The sequence below is a fragment of the Peromyscus maniculatus genome, chromosome 2, assembly GCF_049852395.1.
Source record: "Peromyscus maniculatus bairdii isolate BWxNUB_F1_BW_parent chromosome 2, HU_Pman_BW_mat_3.1, whole genome shotgun sequence".
In the NCBI taxonomy this organism is placed as follows: Eukaryota; Metazoa; Chordata; class Mammalia; order Rodentia; family Cricetidae; genus Peromyscus; species Peromyscus maniculatus.
In genome coordinates, this window is record NC_134853.1 from 147,383,401 (window position 1) to 147,399,523 (window position 16,123).

The window sequence follows — 16,123 nt, forward strand, 5'->3', positions numbered from 1 at the left end:
GAGTCTTCACTGTTGATTTATCTTGTTGTAACAGGAGATCTCGAGGAGCTCCTTTTAAAACTCATCCCAGTGTGCTGAAAATGCTTCGGATCCCATCCCGAGTGCTACTAAACACGGATGCCATTCTCTCCTGTCTTCCCCTTTTGTTTCCATCTGATCCCACTGACAAGTGTCTTCCGTTCTTTTTCCAAATGTACCTCAGTGTCATCTCCTGCTTTTTACCCTCACAGCCATTGCCTAGTCCAAGTTTTATCATCTCTGCTCTAGTCCTAACCTTCTTGCATACTCTGTGCATCTGATCTCTGTAGAAGTGTCTATTGTGTGAAATTTTTACCTTGAAACTAGGCAAAACTTACCACCCCTGTTTCTGTGAGTCAGGAGCCTACAGATGGTTTAGCCAGGTGCCACTGCCATGGGGCCTCTCACGTGGCTCAGTCAGCTGTTAGTGCTGCCATGATCCCAAACCCAGCCTGGTGGCAATTCCACTTCCATACTCACTCATATGACTGTTAGAAGACTTTGATCTGGCCACTGGTCAAATTCATCCCTTCCTGGACATACACACCTTCCCACAGCAGAGCTCATAACATGGCTGATGTCTTCCCCCAGCAAGAGTAGGCACCTAAGATGAAATCTAGTCTTGGTCATGATGTCATCGCTTCTTTTTTTTTTAAGAACTTATTTCACTTTATTTTTATGTGCATTGGTGTGAAGGTGTCAGATCACCCAGAACTGGAGTTACAGACAGTTGTAAGATGCCATGGGGGTGCTGGGAATTGAACCCGGGTCCTCTGGATGAACAGTCAGTGCTCTTAACCACTGAGCCATCTCTCCAGTCCCGATGTCATCACTTCTAAAGAACATACTCTGTTCTTTAAGATGCGATCTATAAGCTCTGCCCCTACTCCAGGAGACAGAATTGAACCAGGGTGTGGATACAGGGGTGCAGGATCGTTGATGACAATCTTAGAGACTGCCTGCCACACTTTTCAGGCCTCCTACCCCATCATCTAAAGTGTAAAGATGACATCTTCTCTCCCCGCTCAGAAATCCTGATGACTCATTTGAACACTCAGAACATCCTCTTTCATAATATGCCCCCCAACCTCCAGCCCATTCACACCTTCCGTTCTGCACTTGAACTCCCAAGACTTGGAATTAGCAGGCCACTCTTCCTGTCACACGCCATTCCCTTGAAATGTCACTGCTTCTTAGCAAGTCAGCTCTGGGCTGAGCAGGCAGTTACGTCTATCTCCAGCTAGACATCCTTTGGAGGTCTTGCTTTTCTCTAAAACAACCCTTAGCACACCAAATTACAGCTCTCTCCACTTGACTATGCCATGGGATCACAACCTTAACATGTTCAGGAGCCCTTTTATTTCTCCCCTGGGATTTAGCCGGTGTTTCACCTTGAGCCACCTCTTCCCATTTCTCACAGAAAGCTGGCCCCTGGTCTGGTTATACAAGACCTTCACCAACTCCACTGGTGTTCAAATGTCTAGAGAACATTCATTTGTGATAGGGTGCTAATAAGTCAGTACACATGCGACTAATAAAGGCAATTATGCTCATCAGCAGCTGCCTACACACACAGGAAGAAACTGGGTGAGTACAGTTTCTCTCTAGGGTTAGGCAAAGATGCTTCCTAACCTGCCTCTCCAGTTACTGTCTATTCTTAGACAAGTTACTTCATATTTAAGCTTCTGTTTCCTCATTTGTAAATGTAAACAACTTAGGTAATCACTAGTGGTTACCATATACCAAGAACTGTTCTGTATGTTTTAAATATGTTAATCAAGCAACACATAAATCAGGCACTATAATCCCATTTCACAGACACAGAAATCGTGGCACAGAGTAATTTAGAGTGCAAGACGCTGCTAATAAATGGTGAAACTAAGATTATGATACAGGCAGTGAGGGCGAGAATCTTTGTCATAAAATTCACTTCACAGGGTTGTGTAGGTAAAATGAAATAATGTGAATTAAGGCAAGGGCGAGGCAAGGCAGGGCTGACAGTAGGTATTCTTTTAAATGCCAAATATCTTGGCCTGGAAACGAAGAATTCGTTCAAAGCCTCCGGCTTTCTGCAGGAACTCAGCAGAGACATCCGCACTGCTTTAAGGTTCTCGACCATGGAAGGCTCCTCCTTAGTTGGAAGCAATGGTAGCAGATGGATAGAAGGCGGCTTCCAGCAGGGCCTGGGTTCCAGGCATCTCTGAGCTGGCAGAGACCAGGTCGACCCTGCCCCACGCCGCTCCAGTCCCGGGTTGACAGGTTTCCCGTGGGAGCTCCGCCCTCGGCGAAGGCTCGGGTTTCCATTAGTGGAAATTGGGGGGCAAAGCCGCATCCCTGGCTCTCAACCTATGGATTCCGCAGTTTTTCAGACCGGTAAAGTCGATTCCTCCTCCCGGCAGGCAGAGGGCGCAAGAGCACAGGGCTCGAACCGAGGCGTTTGTTGGGTACAGAAGTGACGTCACGAAAACGGAACTCTGTGGGGCTTGGGAGCGATGTTGAAAGGTTCCCCGAAGCTGGCCTCCCTCTCACTTTTGGTTCCGCGGAGCGGTACTTAAGTGTGTCTTCCAGCTCTGACAATCCGGTTTATATTTTCAGATGAGAAAAGTCAGTGTCCTAGATAAAGGGACCTCTCCTATTCACTCAGAGCTTCCCCCACTCCCCCTCCGAGAGGAAGGAGAACCCCGAGAAGAGGGTGGTGCTCGACCTAAGGAGGCCCAGGCCGGGTGTCTCAGTGACTATCCAGACTCATGGAGGAAGGGACTTCAGTGTCGAAGGAGTGGTTTGCTAGGTTAGGGTTGCTCGAGTTAGCAAATAAAACGCAGGACGCCCTGTTAAACCTGAATTGCAGATAAAGAAGTAATGTCTTGGCCTAAAAATGCCTCAAATATTGCACAGATGGACACACACAAAAATTATTTATGTACATTTAAACTTACCAGGGTGTTCTGTGTTTATCTGGCACTCCTACCCCCAAGGCCACCTAGGAAGCTGCACTAAGACTTCCTACATGCCTACAAGTCTCTCATAGTGTTTATAGTTCAGTTCTGCCCAGGTGTAACCCTGAGGTTATTTGTAGGGCTCCCGGTCTATCCCATTGGTGACTGCACACTCTAAAGCTAGCTCAGAGATCAAACTTCCAAAGACAGTAGGGAACTGAAATGTGACCGTGGCCTGAGACGAGGTGGAGAGCTCAACACAGAAAGGGTAATATATCTTTTATTGGCATCTCAGTGGGAACCAGCTGAAGGATTTTCAGCAGAACTGGGAAATCACCCGAAGGGAAATTGGGACTTGTATTTCATTTCCCTAATGGCCAGGATGTCATAGCTGGTGATTCTACACAGAAAGGGGGGGGGGGTGAATGCCTCAAAGGGGTGAGAGTTTCCCTATACTATTGCCTCCCCTGTGGTCTCTTTACTACAGGAAGTAGGCTAGTTTGGACAGGTGTGTTTGCTGGGATTGGGGTTGGACTCTCAGGACAGCATATCTCCCTGTGACTTCATGAAGCTCCCTGGCTGGGCCTGCTTCTCCCGGGCTGGAGGAAGACGAAAGTGAGGAAAGGCTCCTACTGGTCTCCTCCCACTGTTCTTTTTAAACACCATCTTCCCAAGGTCTCGTCACATATGTGTTTCAGAAGTATGTAGGACTCCATACTCTGTCATTCCCTATTGCCACTGTATGTTACTAGAGGACATACAGGGACTGATCTCGGCATCGCCAGTCTCCACCACGAGTCACAGGCGTATTAAGTGTTGAATGAATGCTGAAGGAATCACCTTCAATGTAAATGCTAAGCCTTGGGCTGGAGACTTGATAGCCATTTACTTCCTGGGAATGATCCTCTGAGAGAAAGATACTCAGTGGTCATTGTTTTACAAGCGAATTAATAGATTCAGACAGGTGAGGGGCCATCTGTTCAGCTGCCATAAAATACTTCCAAGCACTTGCTCTGATCTGGGGGTGAGAACACAGTGGACAAAGGAGTTCCTGCTGCCCGGGAGCTCACCTTCGAGGCAGCCTGAGAGATGATGTACAGACAAGCATGCTGCCCTGCCCAGTGCACTGACAGATACCAGAAAAGGAAAACCAGCGAAGTGGAAGGACGTCCTGGAAAGTGCTGTTTTTCAGAGGTGGGTCTTAGAAGTCTTCACCCAAACAGAACATTCTAGAAGATCCTGAATGAAGTGAGAGAGCTGCAGGGAGATTGTTCTGGGGAGAGGAGTCAGTAGATACTGACTCAGTTGTGGGTGTTTGCCCTGGAGAGGAGGCTGGTGTGGCTGGGACTGTCAAGAGGGGGTACAGTACAGGAGTCAGAGGTAGTTGGTGAGGGATTTGGGTGTCATGCGTGGGGAAATGAAGCCACAAGAGTGACAGGATCTGGCTTCTGAGTGAGAGAGAAAGGGAAGAAACCAGCCTTTAGATGGAGAGCTTGGGTGTCTGCTTTGGGCAGTAGCAGGTCTTCTGACTTCCCGGGAGCAAATGAACGTGAGAAGGCAGGGCTGGGAGTGGAGAGCGTTAGAAGGAAGATGTCCCTCAGTAAGGTCCTAGGACAGAAGGCGTCTGTGAGGACCACTGGCAGTGCACCACTCAGGACAGTACTCCAAGGGGACAAATGCCTGTGTGGCCAAGACTCGGGGAATTCCATGTCTATGATCAGTTTCCTCAACACTGACCCAAAGTCCCTTACCACTCTTTATGTTTAATGCTTTTTTCTTTCTCTTTGGAAAAGGAGGTAAGAAACAATGGAAGAGAAATGATTCCTGGGATTGGAGAGATGGCTCAGTGGTTAGGAGCACTTGCTGTTCTTGCAGAAGACCAAGGTTCAGTTCTCAGTACCCACAGGGCAGCTCACAACCCCTGTTTCAAGGGATCTGACATCCTCTTTAGGTCCCTATGGGCACTCTATGCATGTGGTGTGTATACATGCATTCAAGCAAAACATTCACACAAACCACATAAAAATAACAACTCTGTTTTGCAAGAAAAAAATGAGTATTAGTTAGTATTATCAAGTAAGTCATATCAAGGCCTGCCCTCAGAAAAGGAAATAGGACATAAACAGGCAAAAGGTGCCAGTGAAAGAGAGAGCTTTTCAAGCTTCATACCAAGCTGGAAGTCACTTCAAAAGCCACCAAGACCCTCCAGCGAGTCAACAGTTAGCCCTGAGCTGCAGCCCAGACAGCCATGGCTCCACAGGGACCCTCCACCTTTGGGAGCAGATGCTTGTTCCAGAAGGAAAATGGCCTGTGTGTCCCCCAGGTGCCCTCAAAAATGAAGCATGAGTGGGTCCAGATCTGCTCAGACAGCGGGTGGAGTCATCTCAGAAATGGCCGCCCAGATGCTAAGCCAGCCTGGGAGTCCCTGTAAAGCCTGGCTCTGGGTGGCTGAGGGAGCAAGGGAGCGGCTCCCAGCAATGTTCTGAGTCCATGTCCTAGGCTTTCAACCTGTCATCAAAATACAAAGACTAGAGAGGGAGACCCCCCTGATTTTGGTGGACACAGGCACCCTGACTCATTAGATGACCTCAAAGCCATGTACAAGCCCCAGACTGACTGAAACTCTGAAGCCAAGTAGCCAGGCTTATCCCGAGAAATGTTCCAAACAGGCAAACACTGTCATACTGCATTGTCCCAGGTGGGCAAGGCACAAAGATGGCGAGAGTAACATTGCCAGAGTGGGGTGGGGTGGGGGGTGTGGGCTCAATGCTAGGAGTACACTGAGGAGTGTTCACCCTAACTTTTGTTTGTTTTCAAGACAGGGTTTCTCTGTATAGTTTTGGTGCCTGTCCTGGATCTCACTCTGTAGATGAGGCTGGCCTCGAACTCACAGGGATCCACCTGGCTCTGCCTCCATTTAAAAGGGTCAGTGGACTTGGCCCAGTGAGACAGCTCAGCAGCTAAACCTGCTGCCAAGCTGACAACCTGAGTTCAATCCTCAGGACCCACATAGTGGAAGAAAAGAACCCCCAAAAGTTGTCCTCTGACCAACACATGCGTGCACACACGCACACACGCGCACACACACACCATGGCACATGTGTGCCTGTACACATCACACAATAAATAACAAGTTTTCAAAAAAAATAAAAGTAAATTTATGGCATTTGTCTCTGTCCCCATTTCCCTTAACTCAGGAAGAAGAGGCTTTAGGAAGCCTACAGGAGCTGGGGGAAGTCTAAATTTGAATAACTTTGCTCAGCACACACACTACAGCCCAAGACCATGAAAGTATGCAGGAGCCTGTGTCCCGGTAAGAACTGTCCGTCTGAGGAGACATCGGGACCCGTGGTGCTGGACACCACAATGCTCTGGGGCAGCCTTGTTCTAACAGTTGCTGCCTGAGCAAGCCACACGTGAGGGTTACTCTGCCTTACCAGCTTACAAGGAGGGTAAGGGTGCACAGTCCACTCAAAACCTCCTAGGGGCAGGGAAAGGGAGCCAGAGGTGTGGCTCAGTAGCTGAGCACCGGCCTGGCATGCACAAGGCCCTGGGTTCGAGCCCTCGTAGAGCAAAACAAAACAACAACCCCCCCATTCCTTTGCTCTCTCTCTGAAGAGTCTCTGGGCCAGGCACCTCATGGTGCATCACACAGAGGCCACAGCCAGTCGTGAGTTTAGGGGAGGTCACAGCTCTGACCCCCGCCTCAACCGGGCAACTCACCCTGCCTCGTGACCCCAGGCGTGGAGGCCTGCGAGAAAGACAGGGGTGAGTCAGAGAAGCGAATGCCAGAGGGTGACGCCCGGGCTCAGGAGCAGGGACGGGGATGAGGCGAGGGACCGGTTTCCACATGCCAGGTGGGCCAGTCTCTCCCCCAGCCTTGCCCAGGCTGCTTTGTGAATGATTCCACTGAAGAATTTTGTTTTTAAAAAAACCTAAATATTTATTTGCTTCGTATTTACAAGGGTGGAGAGGAGACTGAGAGAGACCCCCAGCACACCCCCCACGCCTGGCTGGCCAGGCCCCTCACGCTGCAGAGGCAGGACACGACCGGAAGGGACAGGATTTATGTTGCATACTTGAACTACAACGAGTGTAAGACCGGTCCTAATTTACAGGGCAGAAACACTACAGGTGGAGCGTGGGCGTGGCAGAGCGAGCACCAGAGCCCTGGCCAGAGGCCAGGCCCACCTCTCCCGAGGCATCTCCTTGGCCCCGCTGGGGTTCTCCGGGAAAACAGGCCCGCTCACATGATGCTTGCCGGGGTGAAGACAGGGCCCACACACAAGGTGTCCGTGATCTCCCAGCCGCAGGACAGAGGTTTGCACACATCCTCAGCATCCTGGTCTTCTGCAGGCACCAGCTGCCCTCGAAGCGCTTCCCTGAGAGCAAGAGACAAATGGTGAAGACAGCCGGCATGGGGACAGAGGCCCAGAGCTTCCTGTGGCCCCTGCTCCCATAGTCCGGCCTCATTACACACAGGATTCTCACCTGAGCCCCAAGCCCGGGCAAGGGCAAGAACAAGGGAGGCCCTGTGGCCCTTGTCCCCCCTCTTCCTCCCCTGTGGTTCACACCACCCAATAGAGGAAAGGTGCTCGTGTTTATTGAGATTTTCCGTGCATCAGACATTGTGCTCCGCTTTACACCCCATACCCATTACCTAAGTTCTTTCTCCCAAAGCACAGTAGGAAACCAAACCACCTACTTTCCCACAGAGGAAACTGAGACTCAGAAAGAAGCAGCCTGCTCAAGACACCTCCCTAACCGGTGGGGAGACTGGGACTGAGCCCAGCTCTTATCTCCACACCCCAGGTGTATAGCTTAAAAAATAGCCCATTGCCTGCCCCGCCCCAGTCCCACCAACTGGTCCTTATCCTCCGTCCCCATGTGGATGAGCAGTCCCGCCATCTGACCAGCTACTCCAGCCCACACCCAGCCCAGCTCTGCCAAACCCAGCTCCCAGACGACACCCTCATTCATCTCCGTCTCCTGCCGGGACCCACCGCCATCCCTTCCCTGATCCCGCCCCTCCGGACAGACACAGCACAGATAAGCCCATCTTTCCAAAAGGCAAACTCTCCTCTCGCACCTCCAGCACCTCCTGCCATGCTCGTATTCCACGAGACTGGCCCGGTGTATCCCCGGGGTTCCCTGTCTCACACATCCCTTCCCAGTGCCATGCTGGCCCACGTGCGTTATCCACCCTCACTGACTAATTCCTCCTCAGCATCCAGGTTGGGAGCCCTACAAACACTGTGGACACCTCTCCTTGATATCCAGGGTTCACTGTCTACAGATCCCTGGCATCCCTTCACTGACAGAGGGCAGGGGATATGGCTGAATCCCTCATGCTGCAGGAGGCTGGTACCCAACAGTCACTTGCTGGGCAGACAGGGGTAGACGCTGAGAGGACCCTGGGTGAGGAAACAGTACAAGGACCATGCCAGCTTACCCTTTACCTCTGGGCTCTACCCTCCCCCTTCCACCCAGTCCCCCCCCCCCAATTCATTTTCCACACTTCCAGCACATTCCAGTCCCCCATAGGTGGGAAGGCCTGATTGCTTCATACAACAGCAAATCAGAGGCGGAAGGAGGCTCTGCACCTTCGCCTCCTTCTCTGTAAAGACGGGTTGGCCCAGTTTCTTAAAACCCTTCAATGGCCCCCTTCAAGGCCAAGTCCAGGCTAGGCCTCCAGGGTTCTCAACTCAGTCTTCCCTACATGCCACTGCTTGACCATGGACAGAAAGAACTGCTGGAAGTCTGTGACAGAAGGACCCTCTCAGGCCTCCTCACTCTTCAGCCACCCTCTTGGCTGTCCCGGGCACCTGGGCTTCCAAGGCCTCGCTGGCTTCTGACATGCTTCCAAGCACACCCCTTCCCAACCCACAGCTCTCCCTCCCCGGGGTCCTTCCCACTCCGTGCCAGGGTCTTTGGGTACAGATATGCACCTTGGCTCACGAGACATGAGACACTCCTGTACCCTCAGAGCCTGACACAGAATAGGCCTCAAAGCAGACCATGTTAGAGGCCCCTTTGACGGGGGCGGGGGGGGGGGGGGGGACGGGACACGTCTTTCTCTACGTCTTTTTTGCCCACTTCTCTACGTCAGTATTTTTGTTCCCGGTAATGAATGCAGGGGACTCTCTGCCGCCTCATCCACCTGTAGTTGCTGGTGACAGTCGGGAACTCACAGGAAGCCTGCATGTTGTTTTTAGTTTGGGGTTGGGTTTTTTGTTTTTTTTTTTTTTTTTTTTTTTTTGTTGTTGTTGTTTTATTTTTGTTTTTGTTTTTTTGTTTGTTTGTTTTGGCTTTATCAAAATACACCCCAATGGCAAAATGACTGTATGGACCTGCCCTGTACCCCACTCAGTGGAGAAACAAGTGTGTGGAATGGATGAATGAAATGTGACTCTCCTGTGCCCTGTCAGACCTGGCATTTGGTGATGCTCCTGGGGGTTCTCGAGATTTGGGCCCCACTTAGTCTGGTGGGGGCTGCATAGAAGCCTCTCCCAGCTGCCCTGCCCTCCGAGCCCTACCGTAGCCTGACACCCGCTGTGTGACCTCTCTGGAAATGACACCGACCCTCACAGAGTTTTGTGGGGTAAACGGAAAGAATGTGAAGTGCCCAGTGCGTGGTCTGACACGGGGGCCGCACGGCGTTGGCAATTTCCACCTCCCACACCCCTCACCATGTAGGAGATAGGCAGCATTGGCATTACTGCCCCCTTCCTAGATAAAGAGACCGAGGTATTAACCCAGCAGGTCTTTCCCAGGTCACAGAGCTGCCACGTCCACCCCACATCTGCTCACGTCCTCCTTCCTGCACCCACAGTTAGAACGGTCTTTAGAAAATGCTGACCGGACCAGACCAGACCACGCTTCAAGCCTGTCCTTGCTCTCTGCATCCTTCACTCTGCCTCCAGAGCCTCCCCAGGTCTGACCCTGCCTCCACATATAGTCGCAAGCAAACTTCATTGAGGAATACACCCCATTCCTTCCCCCGCCTGCCTGCTGCCCCTCACCTCCCGACAGGGCCCCTCACCTCCCGACAGGGCCCCTCTGTAGCACAGCACCAGCCATGGGACTGTGTGCCCCCTACAGGGCTCAGCTTCGCCTGTGACCATAGCCAGGTGCCCAGCACAGGCCTCACCTAGGCGCCCGGGAGCTCCTTATTAAAATAGATCCCAAAACAGCAGCTTCTCAGCTCTGCCTCCCTGCTGCCTCTGCCCAACTTGTCTCCCTCACCCCACTTCTCAGCAGGACCCCCTTACCAGGCTAGCCGGGACATGGCATAAGTGATTCTGTAGGCCTGGGTCCCCCCGAGGAGGGACTTTGTGTCCATGGTATAGGCACCCATGTTGTCAAAGACCAGCCAATCCCCTACGTGTAGTTGCGGCAGCCACAGGCCCTCAGCCACGGGGTCACAGCCATCAACTGCTGGCCCCCACAGGCTGCTGCTGTACAGCGGCTGATCCGCGGATGGTTTCTGTAAGAGAGAAGGAGGATGCCTCAGCCCCGGCACACATATCAAACCCTCAAACTCTGCCATCTCTCCCAAAGCCACCAGGATGGGCTGGGTGGTATTCAGGGGCTCTCCAACTTCTCTGCCCTGGGGCCGTTTACACTCTCATCCAGATTCCAACACGAGCTGTGTGACTTCGGGCAAGAACATCAACCTCTCTGTGCCTGTGCTTATTTGTAAAACAGGAATAACGTGTCAGTTTTACAGGACCACTAACAGGGTGAAGGAGTCAGTGCCCATGGTAGAACGTGTATGAGCAGCTGGCAGAGGGCACCAGTCCGTGGAGTTCGCACTGAGACCCCCATTGCTGCTGCTGATGTCCCCAGGCCTGGGCTCCCGGCTGCACTGGCCACTTTCGGGCCTCGGCTGCATCCACACCTCTGCAGGCCTCCCACTCACCCATCCCCAGCCTCTCTTCCAGCCCAGCCCTGGAGAGTCCTCCTCTAGGATGCTTGGCCTGGAGACAGAGGCCAGCCCTGGAGAGTCCTCCTCTAGGATGCTTGGCCTGGAGACAGAGCCCAGCCCTGGAGAGTCCTCCTCTAGGATGCTTGGCCTGGAGACCGAGGCCAGAAGCCTTGTCTGGAGAGTAAGACCTGTCCTGACTCAGGTCCCAATCCAACAGGCCATCACCGGGTGGCCTGGCAAAGACCACAGAGAGACCACAGAGAGCCCAAGGGCCCATGGGTCAAAGACATTGATTCCCACTTCAGTGAACTGAGGTTCCGAAGGCTAAGGATTTGCTCCAAGATATGCTTCTTTGGTTCTTTTTTCTTTCAAGACAGGATTTCTCTGTGTAACAGCTCTGGCTGTCTCAGAACTCGATTTGTAGACCACACTGGCCTCGAACTCACAGAGATCCCCTGCCTCTGGGATTAAAGGCTTGTTCCACCACTACCTAGCAAAGGCAAGCTTTCTTCCTTTTTTTTTCTTTTTTTCTTCTTCTTTTTTTTTTTTTTTTGGTTTTTTTTCAAGATAGGGTTTCTCTGTGTAGTTTTGGATCTCGCTCTGTAGCCCAGGCTGGCCTCGAACTCACAGAGATCCACCTGGCACAACCTCCCAAGTGCTGGGATTAAAGGCGTGCACCACCGCCACCTGGCAGTGGCAGGAGTGGATACCGAGAAGGAGGAAACACCGTTTCCATACGCAGAAATGAGGTTCACACGCCTGACGAAAACTGACAACTGATCAGTCCTAGCATAAAGAAAAGCATGCATACTTTGTCAAGGTCCAGAGTGAGAGCTAGCCTGCGTTTGTGAGTTCCCGCACTCACTGAGCACTTACTGAGCACCTACTGTATGCCAGGCTCTGATCTAGCAGATATGAATAGAAGTCAGCAGGAATGAGCACAAAAAATTAAAATTAAAGGAGGAGATTAATGTATCCTTGCCTGTTTAGTTTTTCCCATATTCTTTGGGGGGTGGTTTGGTTTGGTTTGGTTTGGTTTTTTGAGACAGGGTTTCTCTGTGTAGCTCTGGCTGTCCTGGAACTTGATTTGTAGACCAGGCTGGTCCTGAATTCAGAATCTGCCTGCCTCTGCCTCCCAAGTGCTAGGATGAAAGGCATGTGCCACCACTGCCCAACTTAGCTTCATATTCTTTTTTTTTTTTTTTTTTTGGTTTTTTGAGACAGGGTTTCTCTGCGTAGCTTTGCGCCTTTCCTGGAGCTCACTTGGTAGCCCAGGCTGGCCTCGAACTCACAGAGATCCGCCTGGCTCTGCCTCCCGAGTGCTGGGATTAAAGGCGTGCGCCACCACCGCCCGGCTCTTCATATTCTTATTACAAGCATTTTTACATGATTTCTTATTTCTTGATTGCTCTGAACTCTTTCCAATCTAGAAAACATTAAGTTGATGGCCTGAAGTCCTGAGGGATGGTGCTCTGTAAACACATCCACAGGACCTCTGTGAAAACACTTTTTAAAGGCTCCTCCACAACGAAGAGAGAAGACACATTTGGATAGCAGGTTAGCATCCTCTTGCTTGTTAGTGGGACAAGCTTGAAAACAGGGAAGGAAACAGCTTTGATGTGTGTCCTGTGTGATGCCGTGATGCTGGGGTCGAAGGCGGGGCTTCGTGCACGCTAGGACAAACTCAACCGCTGAGCCACACATCCAGCCCTTTTATTCTTTATTTTGAAAGAGGCACCTTATGACTGTTTTCTGTCTCTCATTCATTCATTCATTCATTCACTCATGCGTTCATTTTTTGTAGGACTAAGCACTGAATCTAAGCCTGGCACATGCTCTACAAGTGCTCTACCACGAACTGTATCCGCCGCTCTCTTCGTTCTGTATGTTTAAGATGGGGTCTCCCTCAGTTATCCAAGCTGTCCTTGAACTCACTCTGTAGCCCACATGGGCCTTGAACTTGATGTTTGAGCAAGACTGTCTCAAAAATAAAAATAAAGATGGTAGGGGAGGGGTGGGCATGTGGCACACGAGGACCTGAAAGCTGGGCATGCCAGTGCATGCTGGGAAGGCAGAGATGGAGGATCTATGGCCAGCTACTCCTGCTGAATCAGTGAGCTTCCGGCTCAGGGAGGTACTCGGAAAGGTGGGGTACATGGCCTTGATGGGGGCCTTGTGACTTTTTTAAGTAAATAATTCCTACACCATATAGAATATTCAAAAAATATTTACAATAGAAAAACCAAGTTGGCAGGACAGCACACAAGAGCTGAGCCGACACCAGAACCAAGACCTGCGATCAGAGTCCTACCTGTGGCCGCGCAGGCAGAGGCCCGACAAAACATCCCAGCTCATCCAGTCCGTCCTTACAAAGAGCCAAGCAGCCTTCAGTAACCCAAAATTTACCCCAAAAGGAAGGAGGGCAAGACGCACAAAGTCCACCTCTGTCTTTATCATCACACAGAAAGCGCAGGTCTACAACTCAAACTCAGTGTCCAGGACAGGCCAAGCTGGCATTCAGCAGCCTATTGCAGATTCTAGCTGCTCCATGAGGAGAGTCTGTTTTAACCAATGCGCTAACCCTAACTATACGGAGATATGCTAGAATAGCCTCACTTGGTACCAGAAGTGCCTTCAGGAGTCAAAGGTCGGCCTCCTCACTTTCCAAAGAGAGAAACCAGAGTGGCAGGCTTCCGGGTTATTAACCTGCCTGGGACTACTCCGCTGCTATGTGGCAGAGCCGGGTCTCAAACCTGCGTTTTCTGACTCTGAGTCCAAGGCTTTCGGTCATCATTACTATTTTATACATCATGAGAAATGCTGGCAACAGCTAGAGAGGGGGTGTATATAAAAATGAAGAACTAAAGCACTGCCTTACAGACCGTCCTACCCGCCTAGAAAGAACATCATGTGGAGCTGACAAGCTGAGAACCAGGTAAAGGCGCATGCTGCCAGGGTGGAGGTGAGAAGCAACTCCCACAAGCTGTCCTCTGACCTGCACACACACATGCTCACACACACATGCACACACATGCACACACACATGCACACATGCACACACACATGCACACACATGCTCACACACACATGCACACACATGCACATACACACATGCACACACATGCACACACACGCTCACACACACATGCACACACATGCACACACATGCACACACACGTGCTCACACACACATGCACACACACATGCTCACATGCACACACACACACACATACACACACAGTAAATAAAGAAACTCGAAGCTGGGGAGATGGCTTGAAGAAATCAGTAATCAGTCTTAGCATGCAAGTCGGTGTCTCTGCTCAAAGAAAAAGGAAGTTTCCATTCACAGAAGGAATGGAAGCATCAGGTTATAAAATGATTGGATTCATTTGGGTCACACTAATACTTAATCAAGGAAAGTAATAAGAACCTAATGGAGAAACAAAATACCTGAGCTATACCCTCTCCTAGCTACAAAATTTTAATAAAGCTTCTCAAAGAGTATCTATAAGATAATGATACTGTGGTTAGTTAATTCACACAAAGCTACCTTATATCACGTATAAAATATAAAGAATATCGGTGTGCTTGCCTGCCCCCTAAAGAAATGCAGTTTCAGGCCAAGGGGCTGGCTCATGTCGTGATCTCAGAACTCCAGAGGCTGAGGCAAGAGGGTCACGTGATAGAGACCGGCCTGGCTGCCATTCTGTGAGACCTGTCAAAGGCTCTGTCAGAGAACAATTATTAAAACAAAGTCAAAAGGGAAAGAATGTAAACTTTCCAGTCTCTTCGAAACTCCCCGAGTGGCTAAGCACACCCTTCCCTCCCTTTCTAGAGTGGCCACCATTGTGTTCCCCATTCTCTTGCTTAAAAAAAAAATCCATGAATGTACCCGACGTTAAATGATAGGACTCATTCTGCATGCTTTTGACAGTTACATAATGGAAATTACGGAGCATGGAATCTCCGAGATGCGCTTTCTTGTTGAAATTTTCTACTCCCAAGACGCATCCCATCGACATCTGTGACCACAGTTCACAAACGCGCTGCACAGAGTTCTCTGTGTGGAACATGCTGATTTATTCACCCGTTACCCTGCTAACAAACGCTAGGTTCCTCCGGTGTTTTATGCTGTACAGACTGCTGCTGGGAGTGTCCAACACATCTCCTCAAACCGGGACGGAGGGTCCACACGCGGCTTTACCTGATACTGTCAGCGTGGTTCCCAACAGACACTGCTCACCTGGCAGTGTCCAGGACACCCGGCCATCGCACACCCTACCTTCCATTCACACTAGTGTCAGGATACAGGGAGGGACGTGGCTGCGGTGAGCAGCTTTCATGCTCAGTTTGACTCTCCTCTCCCATGAACTGCCAGACAAAATGGTTTTAATATGTCCTTCATCGGAACATAGACAAACACCAGTCTTACGGCAGACACAGTAGTGCACACTTGTGATCTCAGCACTTGGAAGGCAGAGGCAGGAGGATTGCTGCAAGTTCAAAGCCAGCCTGATCTATGTAGTGAATTCCAGGCCTGCTGGTGCTACATAGTGATAGACTGTTGTAACACATACACACACACACATGCTCGTGTGCGCGCGTGCGCGGACACAAAGCTTTAAAGTCTTTTTCTATGTGTTTGTACTTTCCTCATTTTCAGGTGTTGCCACAGGTATCCTGTGACATCACAGCTGCTCAAGTTTCAGGTCACTCTGTAGAGAAAAGCCATCCTTCAGTCCTAAGTTCCTTCCTCATGTACTTCCCGTCATGACCAGAGGTGGCAGTGTTTACCACACTTAGCAATTAGCTGGTGTGGGGGAGGGTGTTGTGTGTGTGTGTGCGCGGACACTGTGTGTGTGAGAGAGAAACAGAGAGACAGAGACAGAGAGAGGACACTCTGTGTGTGTTGTGAGAGAGAGAGAGACAGAGAGAGAGAGAGAGAGAGAGAGAGAGAGAGAGAGAGAGAGAGAAGACAATTTGTGTGTGAGAGAGACAGAGAGATAGAGACAGAGAGAGGACACTGTGTGTGTGTGTGTGAGAGAGAGAGAGAGAAAGAGAGAAAGAGAGAGAGAGAACACTGTGTGTGTGTGCATGTGTGTGTGAAAGAGAGAGAGAACACTGTGTGGTGTGAACACTGTGTGTGTGAACACTGTGTGTGTGTGTGTGTGTGTGTGTGTGTGTGTGTGTGTGTGTACAATTCTTTCTTTCCACTACGTGGATTCTGGAGACTGAACTCAAG

At 50.6% G+C, this 16,123-nt stretch overlaps 1 protein-coding gene across 5 annotated transcripts in view; it reads right to left on the minus strand.

The window, feature by feature from the left end:
• Window positions 1-7,006: 7,006 nt before the first annotated feature.
• The window catches only part of Azin2 (antizyme inhibitor 2), a 35,280-nt gene continuing 26,163 nt past the window's right edge, over window positions 7,007-16,123 (minus strand). For 3 of the 5 annotated variants that reach the window (XM_015989121.3, XM_015989123.3, XM_076563458.1), the window contains 2 exons: window positions 10,226-10,440; window positions 7,008-7,336 (listed from right to left, as the gene is read on the minus strand). In XM_015989121.3, coding sequence (XP_015844607.1) covers window positions 7,201-7,336; window positions 10,226-10,440 — 351 coding nt within the window. In that variant the 3' untranslated portion in view covers window positions 7,008-7,200. Of the gene's footprint in view, window positions 7,337-10,225; window positions 10,441-16,123 lie in introns of all 5 variants that reach the window. The other 2 variants (NM_001294180.1, XM_042270645.2) reach the window with 2 other exon arrangements.